Below are 18,619 nucleotides of genomic sequence, written 5' to 3' on the forward strand. Positions count from 1 at the left end.
TGCAATGTCAAAACCGATTTGTTTGAGAGTGACAAGTTACATGGCAATGATGGCACTGTTGCAAAGCAGAAAGTGATTGCCAACAAGGCTAAAATTGCAATATAAAATGCCAGATTAAGTGGTTATGAACATGCATCTTGTTCTAATGTTACAGCATTGTTACAGGAGTGTTTGATGAAACAGCAAGCGAATGACAAGAAATATGTGCTTTATTAAATTCACGGTCTGAATTAATGGTAAGACCATAATAACTGTAACTTTGATCACACAAGCAGAATTGTAGTTACATTAATTAGCGGAGGTTTATTGCTTAGTTTGAATGACCAGAATATACTATCTTTGATAGAACAGACATCCTTTGACTAATTTGTAGATTTAAATATTCACATTAAACTGCAACTCTGGGTGGAATTTTCCATGCCCACTGGCGTTAGGCATGTTTAGCGGTGTGAGCAGGCAATAGGGCAAGAAGGCCTAAAATCGGTTTCACAATGTCAAGAAACCAGTTTGCGATCATCTACTTTCCCTGTCAATGGCAGGCTGCGTTTCCCACCAATGGACATCGGGAACCTCATTGTAATTCATCTGCATATTATTATAAGCCTACCTCGCCGGAAACTTCTCCCCACACTGGATCATCCGAGCACATTCCAGAACAGCACACATAAGTCATGCAATTGGCAGGTTGCACTTCAAGGGGAACTCGGAGGCGAGTGCACAGTAACGTTGTACAGCACTTGCGAGGGTTGCCTGTTGGACTTCAAGGTTGGGGCACGGCACAATCAGGTGAGGGCACAGGCAAGTCGCTTTTTCCCCAGCTGGCTGACTGCGGTGCCAGGGCAACGGCTGCCCTGCAGTTGAGGCGACTTGGGTGGGGGGTGCTGGAGGGAAGCAGTCACACATCAGGGAGACTTTGTAGAAAGTGATCATTCCTTTGCATCTGAGACAGTTCAGGCACAGCCACATCGACATACTTCATGTCGGGCTTCTAGATTATCTGCCCACTCAAGCAATGCAGAAGCATGAAATTCTCACCAAGTACTCCAAGCTTTTCACCCTCGGGCATAGACTGCAAACTAATGAGCATTTTAGTGGACTGCAGAACAAATGGACGACTGTACAATGTGCACAATCTCCTTGTTGAAGCTGGCCTTCGAGCAGTTACTGGCGGAGGCGCACACAGCCCTTTGCAATGTCATCATCCCAGTTCCCCGTGGTTCAAGCTAACAGTGCAGCATGCAGTCCAGTGGGTGAAGCTGCCCCCAATTGGTCAGGTGGAGTGAGGCAGAGGTGGGTGGGGTTTTGGGCAGCCATGCAGTGCACTAATCTCTGGCCATCCAAGTGGTGGCCAGCACACTCTGAAATGCTTACAGACTTAACCAAGAGAGGTTTTTAGAACACCTATGCTAACCCACGCATCTCTCTCTCTTACATCCTGCAGGAGGAGTGCATCGGGGCATGGAGCCTGGTGAGCTAGTTGAATGCCTCATGGTGTACAGAGAGCAGAGACGGAGGAGAAGTGAACGATGGAGGCACCTGGCTGGGCAGAGGGAAGGCAGCACCCTCAGGAAGCAGGGGCGGCTAGGGCTCCTGCGCATGCCACTCAGGAGCCACAGTGAGCCATTGCTGTTTGGCGCCTAGCTAGACCCAGGGTTTATAAGCGCCGCCATTCATTCCTACAGATGACTGAGAGGCAGCGTCGCCGAAAACTGCACATGTCCAGGAAATTGGTTGTTCAGATCTGTCAGCTGCTGCAGGATTTGGCGCCAGGGGACATGGAGGGTATCCACTGCCCATGGCTGTGAAAGTGGCCGCAGCAGTCAATTCTTACATCATTAGATCCTTTCAGTGCTCCACAGGTGACCTCTGTGGGATATAACAAGCCTCTACCCACAAATACATCCATGAGGTCACAGGTGCCATCTTCGCGAGGGCACACAGCTTTGTGCATTTCGCCTGGAACCAGGAAAGCCAGGGTGCGAGAGCGCTGGGGCCTGCCCAGATCTCAGGTTTCCCACAGGTGCAGGGTGCCATCGACTGCACTCACGTGGCGCTCAGGTCTCTGTCGCAACAAGTAGTCAACTATGTCAACCGCAAGGGCTTCCATTCGTTGAATGTGCAGCTGGTGTGCAACCACCACAAACATATCCTGCAGGTCTGCATATGGTGGCTGTCCTCTTTTGCAGGGCGTTGGCACTGATCACCACTGCCACTGCCTCCCATGCTAGACTAGTGATGTTGCTGGCCCTCCTGCGGCCAAAGCGGGGAAGAGGACATTATGGTGGGCCTCCATGGCATCCAAAAGGTGCTCCAGGGATGCATCATTAAACCAGGGGGTTGCCTTTTGGGGCCACGACTTCTCCGCAGCAGTCCTGGGCTGGAAGCACAGAGGTGAGCGTGCGGCTGCACTTTAAACATGGCACCGAGTGTGAAGAAGCAGCGAGGTAATGGTGTAGCAGGGAAATGACAGCCTTCCTGGCATCGAAACAGCATGTTTCCCAGGAATGCATGATCCATGAGGCACAATTGAGGCGATACAGCGTGAAAAGCTGCCATTCTGGCTGGTGGCTAAAATGCCCTTTTTCCTGCCTGCTTCCGAACTTAGTGCAAATCTGGGACGATTCCACCAATAGAAAATTGTAGAAAATTCTAAGCATGGATATTGGAAAGGAAAAATAAGGTATATTGCCACTGACATTTAAAGCACATCAAGAAATAACACATTAAAGCAAAGATGTCAGGTTGCCAACTTAAACATAACACTGAAACTTCACTGCTATATATAGCGCAGAACTAAGATTATTCATAATACTGACTAAATCAAATCAGCAATAATCTTTCGATCCAAGTACATAGAGAATTATTCATACAGGCAATTTAACTTTAATGGCTGCCACTGCAGTAATTAAGCCAATATACCAAGACAGGAACATAGCTCTATGTAACATCAAATTATAATTTCAATGTTATATGGTTGGCTTTAGCAATGGGTATTGTGATTGTCTTTACGCTAACTGGGCCCTGCATGAAGACAACATCACCGTATCCATTTACAAATGTCTCAATTACTCTTTACTGGACAATGTAAGAAATATTTTTGGTCTTGTGGATTGATTCATTCTTTTTTTTATATAATCAATCTTGTAGCAGCAATGACAGGACTTTTCCTATTCAAAGAATAGATGGGGCTTGTTCAACAAAGGATAAGCAAACAAAAATGTCAAAACACTTGTGTTTCTTCAGTGAAGCATGCTAAATCTCAGGTCATTAAATTGAGTTTTATTGGAAATTGTTGCCACATGAAATCCTCTTTCGAACTTTACAGTCAAGTCAGATTTAATTTGTGTTACTAGAGTCTAAGTATTGGTGCAATAATTAAGGGGGAAACATTCAAAACTTCAGGAGGTCCCAAAACACTTCACAGTTAATGGGAGCATTTTGGAATGCAGTTACCATTGCAAAGCCTCCTTTCTGGCTTCCTGCGAGCTGATATTATAAATGGTTCTCTTAGTACTGCCCACTGCATTCCAAATGTGCTGCACCCCTCCTCAAACAATACCTCCTTGACTCCACTGTCCTTGCAAATATAAACCCCATCTTCAACCTCCCTTCCCTCTCCAAGCCTGCAACTGCATGTTTGAACTGCCCCATCAGATTTCTGCCCCTGCCACTGAAATGGAGCTCATCAGTCACAAATTACATCTAGTATGAGTAAGACAGTACTGTACTACTATCACTCATCATCCCTCTCCATCCATCTGCAGCCATTGACACAGAAACCACCTCACTTTCCTGCTGAGTGAACCTGCACTTGTCTGGTTCCATTTTTATCTATATGGTCACAGCCAGAGAATCTGCTGCAATGGCTTCTCTTCTCGCGCTTGCACCTTTACCTCTCAAGTCCAACAGGATCTCTCGGTGGCTCTCTCCCATTTCTCATCTACAGCTACCAGTGACATCATCCAAAAACATGTCAGGTTCCACATGTATACGGATAACATCCAGCTCTTTCCAGCTTTCCAGGTCAATGCAGGTTGTTATTGTCGGGAAAGGTGGCAGCAATCAATTTGCATATAGCAAGATCCTACAAGCAGCAATAATATAAATGACAAGATAATCTATTATAATGTTGACTGAAGGACAGAATTGTGATTAACAATATTTCACTCTAATATTTATTTCAAAGTGTACTCTATTAGTTTCTGGAACACAACTTAAATTAGAGTTTAACTGCCAGATCTGCAGAAATTCCATTCAGTAATTATCGAACTGTAAGATCAGTTTCACCACCGCAGGATGAGATATTCTCTGACTTCCTCTCTCTAGAAAGGTATGGCTGAGATTGTGAACTCGTTCTACTATCTAGTGTGTTATGAATTCAATTCATTGTGTCCCAGGGTGCTAAATTACAGTCTGTGAAGACTGTAACCTTTAAGATGCAGGATGTTCTAAAGCTTGTTACATTGGTTCCTGTCTAGTAACAAGGGTGGGACCCTTGGAGTGTTTTGATAGGTCCCCAGATCAGTTGAGGGTCAGTGAACAGTAGTTGGCAGTTTGAGGCAGTCTGCCAGCCAGAGGTGTTGCAGACACAGTGACGGGAATAGGTCCCGTTAAGTAAGTTAAAAGAAGGGAGCAAATAACAGGCTCTGAATTAAAGAGAGGTCTGCAGTTAGCAGACTTTAAGTAAAGAGGGCCACTGGAGCAAAGGTGGTGTTTTGCCTGGCATGGCCATAGATCTGAAATTGTGCTTGTAAGCTAGTGTTGAGTATGCTTGTGAATCCAGGCAGAAGGAATGTCAGAAGGCAAGATTGAAACCCTATTATGTACTGCTGCTTATTTTAAGTGCTGATGCAATGTTTCTCTTTAAATAACTCAGCTCAGCTAAGCATTGTTCTGTGTATAAGATACATATTGTAAATTGTTTCTGAACTTGCATTGTAAAGCATGTTTTTGTTTGTTCAAAACCTGTGGAATCTTGTGGCTTTATTCCAAAAGCAGGTGTCTTGAATCTCAACCTCCATCTACTTCAAACAAAACGTTATTGATGCCTAACCAGATCCGACACCTCCCCACCACACACACACACACACACACACACACACACACACACACACACACACACACAATGTCCCGGGGTCTGGCCAAAGATCGTAACAATTGTCACACTGTTTCACTGAATTTGCAACAATGCTACCCAAATCCAATTTTTCCTTTTTAAATGTTGCTGATTTTTTTGTGATTTAATTGAACTGAAGAGTAAAACTTTTCTCCCCACAATTTTTGGCACTTAACATTGAAAATTTCAATACTGTCTACAGCACAGCCTGGTGTAGAATAAAACTCCAGATAGTTTGTTCCAATTTCCGAAATCACCTCCGATTGCACCAATGTGAATATTTCTATTTGCCACATCAATTTCTCTGAATGTTAGTTGCATACTGCTGCTTATTTTAAGTGCTGGTGCAATGTTTCTCTTAAATAACTCAGCTCAGCTAAACATTGTTCTGTGGAGTACCTTTGCAGTCCCTAAGTATCTCAGTATCGGCTGAGAACTTGGCAACATGAAATTAGTATCTGTTTAGTGGCTAATAATTACTAAATAATTTTAAAAATCAACTGAACCACTGTTCCTGCAACATTATTAGTTATGTTTTGTGAAATTACTCACTTTATTGAATATCATTGCCCAGTTTAGACTGTCAATGCAAAGAAGGCTAAGGGAGGATGTATGATTAGATTGGCAATTTGGTTACTTCTCATAAACAGGGGGAGTTGCAAGCATGTTGCTTTAAGTTTCATGCAGTATTAGCAATTCCTTTCCATCCAGAATCTAAAAACACTTTTCCAAAAGTCATTGTATATTAAATACATCCATTGCAATGAGCTCCCAAAAGAAATGCAGTGGCTAATAAATCAACGGCCAATGTTATTTCCATTCAAGTGCCCGTAACATTAGCAACAACCTCATTTAGCACATTCTCTCCAATCTCACCCATTCTAATTTGTAGCTGGGGTAACTGAGGTGGGAGGGCTGGTCGGAGTTCAATAAAGCTTTTGTCAAAGATGCTTTCCGCATTGTCCATTTTCAGAACAATCGAATTTCCAATCACAGAAAGCATTAGCTGGGTCTATGTTAGCAACAGACACACTAAATGATTTGTAGAAAACTTTCCACCAAAGTACTGCCTGTTGTTTCAGGTATGAGGGATCTAAATCTGTGAACTCTGAAGTTGACCTTCAGCCTCCTGGCAATAGCCAGGCTACGAGAAAATCCATCAGCATATTGGACAGAGGTTGGCTGTCTTAGGATCTCCTCTTGAATTATGACCTTTATTATTCAACCCATACCCAGGATGGATTTGAAAATCACAATGTAATTTCAGGACCATATATATATTTTTTTCAACAAATTCCTGTTGAATATGAATAGATATTTTTTTAAACTCAGTATTAAGTTTTGGATTCACAAAGCACAAAATAAGACTGTGCAGCAAATTTTGAGCATGAAAGGGACTTTGACAAGAAAAAAAACATTAAGTCCAACTGAATATTTTAATGAACATGTTAAAGGAAGTCACTGAACTACGTTACCACTAATGCAAGAATAATGTTTTAGACAAAACATTATGTTGCAAATGGTTAACTGTGTAAACACACTTTCTGCAAAAGTAACATTCATTACTCTTCTGTCTGAGATATAAAGAATAAAAAAAATTGTGGAACTTTCTCAATGTTGCATAAGGCTAAAAATTTCTGGAATGCTTGCCCTCAACATTACTGAGTTTTATATCTATCTATAAGTTATGAAGTAAGACCCTATTTTCATATTACGCATTTTGACAAACAATGCAGGCCTAGAGGTGAAAATTGATTTTCGTGGGAGGCTAGAACTAGGGGACATCGTTTAAAATAAGGGGAACATGAGGAGAAAATTTTTTCTCTCAGGTCGTCATTAATTTCTGGAATTCTCTTCCCCAGAAAGCAGTGGAAGCTTGGTCTTTGAATTTATTCAAGGCTGAATTAGACAGGCTTTTGATAGACAAAGGAGTCAAGGGTTATGGGGAGGCAGGCAGGAAAGTGGAGCTGAAATCACAATTAGATCAGCCACGTGCTTATCAAATGGAGGAGCATGCTCGACAGTCCGAATTGGCCTACTCTTGCTCCCAAATTATATTTTTAAATTATAATTGACAAGAAATAAATTAACTCCTTTTCAGAAACCAGGGTTTTTAAATAAGCTGTTCATAAATCCAATACTAAATAATTGTGGGTACAAACTTCTCATCTCTCTCAGACTGTACCGGAATGACTATTGCAAGCTTTAATTCTCACTGGATGTTTTACACAAATTGCACAGAAACCCTCAAACTTTACATTTACAATGTTTAATTTCGGATGCTCCATCATGATAAACTTCAGATATGGAGAAAATTATACTGCATCATCCAGTATTTAAAAAATATTGAACCAGGTACCGAGTGTATATCGCAGTGCTACTTGGATTTAACTGAGTCTGTAATAATGCATATAATGATAGAGAATCAAACAAGGGATTCCAGTGACAACAATAACCTGCATCCCATGGAGAACATCAGACTTGATAGTATTTATCGCAGGAAGAAATATAAACTATTTATCTTACTAAATTTTATTTGAAATATATATTTTATTGCAAAGAACAGTATCAATTAAAACAATTTCAGATAGCCAATATAAAAACTTGTAGACTGCAGGGTGATTTAAAAAGAAAATAAACACGAGTGTATGGATTTTGACTCAAGGAGGCACAGGTCAATTTAAGACTGCAGCATCTGGCCATTCCCAAAATGTAATATCTTGCAATCGCCCACTCTCTCAAATATTTAACTAATGCTCCCATAAGATAATCCACGCTATTTGCCTTCATGCACAACCTGTTCCACATGTCCACTATTCTCATATATAGTTAGCTCTATAGTGTGCAATGTCCCTTTTCCAAATTTGAGCCCATTCTCTTAGTTCTAGAGTGTGTGGCATTGGAAATAATATCTTGTTACACTATTTATAATTACATACATTGTGATATCTATTCCCTACGGGACCATGATAATTTCCCCTAGGTCTTCTCTTCAGTGTTAACAATTACATGGTTTTCATTACTCAAAAGCCTTAAGCTAGGTACCAGCTATATCGGTCTTATCTGCACTTCTATGTCTTGAAATTCTCACAATTTTCTGACTAGACTTGTAAGAACATAAGAAATAGGATCGGGGTGGCCATTTGGCTGTTGAGCCTGATCCATGATTCAACAAGATCATGGCTGAACTCCCACCTAAACCCCACCTTCCACACTGTTCCCGTATCCTTTAATTCCCTTTTTCTCTAAACATCTATCGACCTCTGGCCTGAATATTCTCAATGACTGAGTATCCATGCTCTCTTGGGTAGTGAATTCCAAAGACTCACAACTCTTTGAGGGAAGAAATTCCTGCTCATCTCACTTATTCTGAGACTGCAACCCCATCTTCTGGGTTCACTAGCCAGGAGATACATTCCCTCAGCATCTACCCTGTCAAGCCCTTATGAATTGTATATAGTTCAATGAAATCACTGCTCATTCTTCTGAACGCTAGGGAATACAGGCCTAGTCTACTCAATCTTTCCTCAGGGCATCCTAGAAACCAGTCTAGCGAACCTTCATTGCTCTCCCTCCTGAGCAAGTAACAGTAGTCTGATATTTCATTCCAAGATTTGGTGAGCTTTCATTACTGCTGTCCCACACTGCACTGCTCCGCTTCTGTGAGGTGCTTCCAAATCCCTCTGCTTACATTGTCCTGTAGCCCAGAGCCATTTATTTCCCTACCTAATCTGATTACATTAAATTTGTCCACAGTAAATGCTATCGGCCACTTATGGGTCTACCTGCCAAGCCTATTCTGATTTCTTTGCACCCAGCCAATGACTCCTTGCCATGTTCATGCAACTGCATTCACAATTGTCCTTTGATTTTTCTGGGTTAGTCAACATTCAGTCTACCTCAGAAGCTTGCATCTTGTTCCACATCTTCCTACCTTGTGGGGCAATTGCATGTTTAACATGATATCAAAAGCACTCTTTTGAACCCATTTTGCCTATAGTAGTCATAAATGTTGGACATTTCTTCTAAAAGCAAATCCAGTAATCCAAAGTTTAGCACACATCAGTTGCAGTAGATTAACACGGCACAGGAACCAGAGGAATGGAACTTCAGTAAATTTCCATCCTCTCACATAAGACAATCTGTTCACTGAATCTTCATGTCATTTGCATCTATGGTGTTCAAGATAAATGGATGAACTCTCAATGGTCCACCAAAATCTTGGCCAGTTTCCTTTTTCTGTTTAAAAATATAAATACAGTAGGGCAATTGATACAGATAAGAGCCAGCCCAAACACAACCATCTCACAACAGATAAGAAAACAGAATTGAAACAAATTTAAAATAGCAAAAATAAAACTGTTCTAAACCTTAATCTTTTAATATTCATAGGTATCTGTTTGCTGTTAGTGTTATTATATGAATCACTCACAATTGCAGAAACAAATTCTTAAATTTCAGCTGAAGTCTTGTAAAATACTATAATACACATCAGTATGATATAAATTCTTGAAAACGCTTCTCTCTCACTTATACACAATGAATGATTACCAGAAACTAATAGTGATTGGTCACCGGCCCTTTCGACAGATACTACTAAGTGTTTGCAGCATTTTCTGTTTTTATCTTTAATAATAAAAGGGATTTGGATATCCTCAGTCAAAATACCCTCAAGAGTGAACCTCCAGCAATTTACAATCATCTGAAATAAAGATGATTTACTAATGCTGTAAAATCACTCTGGTATATTATAATAATTGAAACTGCGCCCATTTCTATGTGGATTTTCAAGTCTGCTTTGTCAGTTTTTGTACCATGAGCAAAATAGTGTGCTTAATGTCTCTGAGTTTGGGCAACATGCACAGAAGAGAATTAAATTCTGCAATGATTACTGCAGCCTGAACCGTAGAGTAATTGTCACTGATTATGAAGAGGTTCAAGATATGTTAAATAATGGATACACAAAGCAGTTACCCCCATGCTGGGTTCAAATAACATCAAACTACAGGAATGAAACAAAATGATCATACAACCATCGTTTGAACCTTAAAATGTTACTTCATCCAATCTTTAAAAAAATTAATACATACATACTATAGAGCTTGTGGGATTGTTTTTTTCCTTTTGGGTCTGTGAAATTTACATGTGGATAGTGTATCAGGCACCAGCAATGTATCATTCTGTTTCATTCATGTAGCCGATTCATGGCATCCACATTAAAGGATAAATAATGTAGTGTAGCTGTTGGATTTTTTTTAGGGAATATTAAATAATTACCAGGAAATAATAGGGTCAATTTATTGTATATAAAGATTGGCTGAAAATTAGTGGAAGGGCTCAGATAATCTTAAAACTTAACCTCACCGGTTCACATTCACAAATTACAGTGACATTGGAAGCCTCTAATGTTCTTAATGAGAGACTATGAGTGAAATATGAAAAATACCTCCACTTCCCAACAGATGTGTTAGAAATCCTGACACACCCACTGGAATATATTTAAATACAAAAGCATAAGAAAGAACTAGTGATAAAATAATTTAGGAAGATCTCGGTAAACTACAACAGAACAGTACAGTAAATAACAGCAACTGAAGCACAAAATCAAGATTTCACCAAATGGGACTGAGAAGTTGAGCTTATGAGTGTACTTGCATAGGTTTAATTTCACAGGGTAAATCTTCTCAATCACTCCATGTCATTCATTTGCTTACATGACATATAATTAAAAAAACACTGACTTTTTGGAGAAGGGAACTCATCCTTTTAAAAAAATGTTAATTTCTTCTTTCCCTCAACAATTACTGTGCAACTTGCAACATCACATCTAAGGGGCTGGGCAATTCATTTTCAGGTGTCTAGCAATAGTAGGCTGAAGACAGGCACCAGGAACTGGGAATCTCTACAGATGACTCTATTATGATCTCTTTTCCACTGGGGAAGCACCTATCCCCTTGCTTGGCTGTTCCAGACAATGAGAGTTGAGATAGCAGTCAGCATTAAGAGTGAAAGCCCAAGACGCGATTTTTTGAAATGAAACTCATGTAAGCTCAAGTTCAAGATAAATTCCAATTTATGGAATAATTATGGAATAATTCATTGCTCCAGACATAAGAAATACAAAGTCCAATACAGCCTACAGAAATGTATAGCAGTACAAAATTTAAAATTGCAGTGACTTTTAGTCATACTGGCCAGATTATTAAACACACACAGTGACATAAGTTGCACCCCTAGGGTTGTAAGGTCTCAATGATCTCGAGGATTGCAACGTTTGCAACAGTCGAGAATTTGTTACTATTACAAATATATTAAAAAAAAGCAGTGTTTTTTAAAAAAAGATGCACTCAAACACATTGGTCAACAGTGACTGTTAGGTAATAATTAACTACAGTGAAACAGCAAATTTAACAGGGAGGAGTGAGAGGTTTTTTTATAATCGTTCATGGTATGGAAACATTGTTGGTAAGGCCAGCATTCGCTGTCCATCCCCAATTGCTCTTGAATCTTCAATCCATCTGGTGCGAGCTTGCATTTAGGGAGGGAGTTCCAAGATTTTGACCTAGTGACAATGAAACGGTGATAGAATTCCAAATTGGGATGGGGTGTGACTTGGAGGGGAACATGCAGGTGGTGGTGCTGCCTTGTTCTTCTTGGCATATGTCTGGAAAGTGCTGCCAAAAGAGAACTGGCGAGCTACTGCAGTGAATCTTGTAGATGGTACACACTGCTGCCACTGTGTGCATGTGGTGGAGGGAGTGATGGGATGTCAATCAAGTGGGCTGCTTTGTTCTGGATGGTATCAAGTTAAGTGTTGTTGAAGCCGTACTTATCCAGGCAAGTGGAGAGTATTCCACCACATTGCCGACTTGTGCCTTGCAGATGGTAGACAGGTTTTGGGGAATCAGGGGGTGAGTTACTTGCCCCAGAATTCCCTGCCTCTGATCTGCTCTTTTAGCCACAGTATTTACATGGCTGTTCAAGTTTCCGTCCCGTCCAAGCTGCGTGGGTGCGATAATCAAGGAAGTGCCATGCAGGGAACAAACAGCCCCTGCTCAAGTAACATTTCCTATAAGATGCATGCAAAAGCAGCTATTGTCAACTTTAAGGAGACCACAGAGTGCAACAAGCTAGTCGCACACAACAAACTGAAGTTAGAGGAATGTTTCTCAGAGTGTTGATGGTAGGGGGTTTAGCGATGACAATGCTATTGAACATGATGATGAAATGGCTAGGCTCTCTGTTGGAGATGGTCATCACCTCGCACTTGTGTGGCACAAGTTTTACTCGATACCTATCTGCCCAGGCCTGAATGTGGTCCAAGTCTTGCCTCATGTGGGCACTGACTGCTTCAATGTCTGAGAAGTTAAACACGGTGCAATCACTAATGAAGATCCCCACTTCTGACCTTATGATGGAGGAAAGATCATCGATGAAGCAGCTGAAGATGGTTTGGCCTAGGACACTACTCTGAAGAACTTCTGCAGCAATGTCCTTGGGCTGAGATGATTGGCCTCTAACAGCCACAACCATCCTGCTTTATGCTCGGTATGACTCCAACCAGAAGGGAGCTTCCCCCAATTTCCATTCACTTCAATTTTATCAGGGCTCCTTGATGCTACATCTGGTCAAATTCTGCCTTGACATCAAGACCAATCACTCTCATTTTGCCTCTGGAATTCAGCTGTTTTGTTCATGTTTAGCCAAGGCTGTAATGAGATCTGTAGTGGTCCTGGTGGAGCCCAAACTGAGCATCGGTGAGCAGGCTATCAGTGAGTAAGTGCCATTTGATAGCACTGTTGATGACATCTTTTATCAATTTGCTGATGCTTGAGAGTGGACTGATGGGGTGGTAATTGGCTGGATTGGAATTGTCCTGCATTTGTGGATAGGACATACCTGGGCAATAATCCATTTTGTCAGGTGGATGCAAGTGTTGTATAAATACTAGAAGAGCTTGGCTATGGGCACAGTTGATTCTGGAGCACAAGTCTTTAGTACTACAACTGGGGTGTTATCACGACCCATAGCCTTTGCTGTGTCCAGTGCACCTAGCTCTTTCTTGATATCACATGGAATGAATCAGAATTGTCTGAAGATTAGTATCTGCGAAGCTGCAGACCTCAGGAAGAGGCCAAAATGGATTATCCACTTGACAATTCTAGCTGATAATGATTGCAAACATTGCAGCCTTGACTTTTGCATTGATGTGCTGGGCTCTGTCAGCATTGAGGATGGGGCCATTTGTGGAGCCTCTCCCACCATAGAAAATAGGAGCAGGAGCAGAGCAGGTGATTCAGCCCTTTGAGCCTGCACCACCATCCAATAATGATCACAGTTAATCCTCTATCTCAATGCCATACCCCTGCATATCCTTTGACTCCTTTAGAGTCCAGTAATCTATCTATTTCTGTCTTAAAGATATTCAGTGACTTGGCCTCCACAGCCTTCTGTGGCAGAGAATTCAATTGGTTGAGTGAAGAAGTTTCTCCTCATCTCAGTCCTAAATGGACTACCCTGTATCCTGAGATTGTGACCCTTTGTTCTAGACACCCCCCACCACAGGAAATGTCATCCCTGCATCCAGTCTGTCCAGTTCCATCAGAATTTTGTTTCAATAAAATCTCCTCTCATACTTCTCAGCTCATGAATACAGGTCTAGTCAGCCCAATCTCTCCTCATATGACAATCCTGCCACCCCAGGAATCAGTCTGGTGAACCTTCATTGCACTCCCTCTATGGCAAGTATATCCCTTCTTAGGTAAACTGCACACAATACTCCAGGTGTGGTCTCACCAAGGCCCAGTACAGTGGCAGTAAGACATCCTTGCTCCTGTACTCAAGTCCTCTCACAATGAAGACCAACATACCATTTGCCTTTTTAACTGCTTGCTGCACCTGCATGCTTGCTTTCAATGATTGGTGTACAAGGACACCCAGATCCCTTTGTACATCAACATTTCCCAAACTATCACCATTTAAACAATAGTTCTGTTGTAGCTTTATCAGGTTTATAGCGAGAGGTGGAAACGTGAGTGCGTGGGAAAGGGAGAATTTTCCATTCAAAACATTTACTCTTTTTATTTGGATGAATAGTAGGAGCATATTTTCTTTTACATTTTAGCAGAATGACTGGAATGAAGAGCCACGAGTCTTACCTCCTTTGGAACTACCCTACAACTTTGGTGTCACCAACATGGACCAAAGTTGAAATGATACTGAATTAACAAAACATGGAATCATGCAGTACAAAGAGATCAACGTGCCTGCGCCAGCTCTTTACAAGAACTATTCGATTCACCCCTCCCCCATTATTACCCCTTAGACCCAGATTTTTTTTCTTTTTATACTTATATCATGTCCATTGCCAGTCAGGGACACCCTCCAGTTTGCTCTTCCTCCCACAGTGAGGGAAACCTCCAGTCTCTCTCCTCCCCACCAACTCCCCCAAACAGGGACATCCTCCAGTATGTCTGCACCACCCCAACATTCCTCAGTGGGGGACATCGTCCAGCCAGTACTGCTCCTCCACCAGGGGGGGACATTGTCCAGACTGTAGCCACCCCACCCTCAGTCAGGGACATTGTCCAGCCTGTCTCTCCCCCCCCCGCCCCCCCAGTCAAGGACATCCTCCAGCCTGTACCCACCTCTCCCCCAGCGAAGGACATCCTCCAGCCTGCATGCACCCATGTCTCAGCAAGGGACATCCTCAAGTCTGTAAGCACCCCCTTCTCCAGTGAGGGGCATCCTCCAGCCAGTGCAACCCCCACCCCAGTGAGGGACATCCTCCAGCTTGTATAGCCTCCCCCAATAAGGGACATCCTCCAGCTGTACACCCCTCTCCCAGTGGCGAACATCCTCCAGCCGCTAAACCCCATGGGGACATCCTCGGGTCTGTACCCCCTTCCCTCAATGAGGGATATCCTCCAGCTGTACACCTCCCCCCCCCCCAAAAAAAAGGGACATCTTCCAACGTGCACCCGCCCCCCAGTAATCTTCCGGCCGAACAACCCCCCCACCACCCCCGGCTGGATTTGAGAACCTGAAACTTTTTCTCTGTCTCACATTATTGTTTTGCGGGAACGGATACGAACCACGGACGGTTTGGCGGGGTGGGGCGGGGACCCTGGGGTTATTCCCGGGGGAAGGGGTCGGAGGTCCTCAAACCCGGTGCGGGGGGCTTGCGGATTGCTGCCTCTGGTTGGGCGATAGCAGCAGCCCAGGAGGCACGGCCGGTTCTTCGCTTTGCAGCCCGCGCACTGCCCGAGAGCGCGGTTCGGGGGCTGGGCTGAGCCAGGCCGCGGGATCAGAGCCTGGACGCTAGGCCGCAGTGGTGGCGGCGGCGGCCGCCGCTTTTTCCTAGCTGCCCCGATCCCGCTTAAGACGCTGTGAAATCGTGCAGCGATCCCACAGTCAGCGGAGTGCACGGAGCAGCGCTTTGATCACACACACTAACCTGGGCCCGGCTTCCTATGGAAACGTTCTCGCTCCTCGCCAGCAGTCACAAAACACCCGGATTCAGGAAGGGGGAGGGGAGGGGGAAGATCGGCATCGAGATGGAAACAAATCCGAATGTGGTTGGGGGGGGGGGGGGGAAGGAGGAGAAGGGGGGGGGCGGGGGTTGCGGGAGAAAAATCACTCCCGTAAAAACACTGGCCCCACCGGCCGCCGTAGACCGTAGAGCATGCGTGCGCAGGTCGGGCGGCCGGGCCTGGGCGGACTTGTCTCCAGTCACGTGACCGGGTGGGCAGTTCAGCTTGATGCTCTATCTCATTGCCCTGTGCTCAATTTCCGGCAAGTGGCAAGTACGCCGAGTGTACAGCAGCGAAAAAAAAACATTTTTCTAACTACTTAATCTTTTTGAAGCTAAAATAGAAACAAGAGGAGGGCATTCAGAGGCTGGAGGCTACACCACTGCTCAGTAAATCCTGCCTGACCCGTAGCTCAACTCCTTTCACCTGCCTTTGTTTCTTGTACTTTGGTACCCAGGTGCAACATTTTTATTTAACTCCTTTTATGGGATGTGAGCATCACTGGCAAGGTCAGAATTTCTTGCCCATCCGCAATTTCCAGTGATAAGGTGATGGTGAGCCATGTTCTTGAACCGTTGGTGGCCATGTGGTGTAGGTACACCCACAGTGCTGTTAGGGATGGAGTTCTAGAGGAGCCTTAGTGAGTTGCTGCAGTACATCTTGTAGATGGTACACACTACCACTATTGTACATTGGTGATGAATGGGGTGCTGATCAAGCAGGCTGCTTTGTCCTGGATGGTGTCAAGCTTCTTGAGTGTTGTTGGAGCTGCACTCCTCCAGGCAAGTGGAGAGTATTCCTTCACACCCCTGACTTGTACCTTATTGATGGTGGGCAGGCTTTGGGGACTTACTCACCCCAGAATTCCCACCTGCTCTTGTGGCCACGGTATTTATATTGCTGGTCCAGCTAAGTATCTGGTTAATGGTAACCTTCAGGATGTTAATGGTAGGGGGGTTAAGATAATACAAAGGAAGTTAGTGACAAAATATATGGAGAGATTTAATAAACATGCAAATGACTGTTTAATTGGCAAATTAATTTCAATATAGATAAATGATGTGTGGTGGTGCATTTTAGCAGGAAGAATAAGAAGGCACATGCTGCTTTGATACTTAAGCATCGAAATGAGGTAGAGGAACAAAGTGATTAGGGGTACAGAGACACAAATCCCTAAAAGCTTAACCAGCAATTGAAAAACAGGCAAACAAGTTTTATTAGTATAGAATTGAAAAGCAGTGAAATCATGTTAATCTTGTATCGAACCTGAGTTAAACCACACCTGGAGTTCTGTGCAGAATTTCTGTCTCCATATTATAAAAATATATTTAAAAAAGAGTTATTGGTGAAGATGCACAAACAACTTAAAAGGATGACACCATAATTGCGAGGTTATAAAGATCAGGAAATACTCAACAGTCTAGGACTCTTTAGAAGTTGAGGAGTGACTTGATAGATGTCTTTAAAACGATGAAGGGGTTTGATAAGGTGGATATAGAGAAGATGTTTCCATTTGTAGGGAAGTCACATGCTATTGGCTGTCAAATAAAATAGTCATTAATAAATCCAATAATGGAAATCAGGAAAACCTTTTTTTTCCTAAATAGTGGTAAGAATGTGAACACACTATCACAATCAGTGGTTGAGGCAAATAGCTTGGATGCATCTAAGTGGAAGCTAGATGTGCACATGAGGGAGAAAAGAATAGAAGGAAATGCTGATAGGGTTAGATGAAGAGAAGAGGGTTGGTAGGAGGCAGGTGTGGAGCATGAATACTGACATTGACCTGTTGGGCTAAATGGCATATTTCTGTGCCGTTTGCTCAGTGTGATTTCATGAATCGATCTCAGTCATGAAAGCTCCAATTGTCATAGCATCCCCAACATTTTGGATGGGAGACTTCCAGATATCTATCAACCTTAGAATGAAAAAGTGTTTCCCGATTTCTTTTCTAAACGGCCTGGCTCTAATTCTTAGATTATAGTCCTCTGTTCTTGATTCATCCTTTGAAGTGTTGTCACTGTTGTAATCTATAATACACGGTAGTCAGTTTGTATACAACATTTTTTTATAACCTTGGTTGAAGGATAAACATACTTAAGATATGAGCCATGCCAAATGCCATTTTGGTGAAGGCGTTAGCGCGCACAAGGAATGTCCATCGGAAGTATGAGGGGCATAGATAGGTTGGATAGGAAAGCACTTTTTTCCATTAGTAAAGGGGTCAATAATCAGGGCACATAGAATTAAGGTAAGAGGCAGAAGGCTAAGAGGGGAGTTGAGGAGAAATTTTTTCACCCAGAGAGTGGTAAAAGTCTGGAACTCTCTGCCTGAAAGGGTGGTCGAGTCAGAAACTCTCGTAACATTTAAGAAGTATTTAGATATTAACTTGCATTGCCATAGCCTCCAGGGCTATGGGCCAAGCGCTGGAAAATGGGATTAGTGTAGTCAGATCTTTGTTGACCAGCGCAGACACGATGCGTCAAATGATCTCCTGAGCTGTAAATGTCAATGAGTCTAAGTACACGGAGCAGGCAGATCGTGATGTCTGCACGCTGAGTTGATGTCAGCACTGTCATTTTGGAGCTAAAAGTGCCAACTAACCTTTCAAAGCTGATAATTTGTTCAACAGCAGGAAAGACCTACGATGAACATAATGTGAAAGGATCGTCAAATATTTTCAGATTAGTTGCCGATTGATTTCTACTGCTGTTACTGCAATTGTAGATGTGTTTGGTGGTTTCTAGCATTTTTAAAAGTTGGTAAAGTTGGTAGACAATGGTGCAGCATGTGCTGAAGGACTTTGTCCTGATTGCAATGAATCTGTACAAATGATTCTGAGCTTGACTGATTGCAAGTTAAGCTTATAGGAGCTTCCATAGCTGACTTCAGTTTGAGCTTCCACAAAGGCACACAGTATACTAATGGAGTTGACCACCCATCCGTACTGTAAAGCATGGGCTCCAGTCTC

General features: G+C 42.8%; 1 protein-coding gene across 4 annotated transcripts in view; it reads right to left on the reverse strand.

The window, feature by feature from the left end:
- LOC121290683 (vang-like protein 1) overlaps nucleotides 1-15,696 on the reverse strand; it is a 47,116-nt gene extending 31,420 nt beyond the window's left edge. For 2 of the 4 annotated variants that reach the window (XM_041211465.1, XM_041211466.1), the window contains exons 1-2: nucleotides 15,573-15,696; nucleotides 3,894-4,084 (exon numbers count right to left, since the gene is read on the reverse strand). In XM_041211465.1, coding sequence (XP_041067399.1) covers nucleotides 3,894-3,933 — 40 coding nt within the window. In that variant the 5' untranslated portion in view covers nucleotides 3,934-4,084; nucleotides 15,573-15,696. The remainder of the gene's footprint in view (nucleotides 1-3,893; nucleotides 4,085-15,572) is intronic. The other 2 variants (XM_041211468.1, XM_041211467.1) reach the window with 2 other exon arrangements.
- Between the last annotated feature and the right edge of the window lie 2,923 nt (nucleotides 15,697-18,619).

The sequence above is a fragment of the Carcharodon carcharias genome, chromosome 18 (assembly GCF_017639515.1).
Source record: "Carcharodon carcharias isolate sCarCar2 chromosome 18, sCarCar2.pri, whole genome shotgun sequence".
Classification (NCBI taxonomy): Eukaryota; Metazoa; Chordata; class Chondrichthyes; order Lamniformes; family Lamnidae; genus Carcharodon; species Carcharodon carcharias.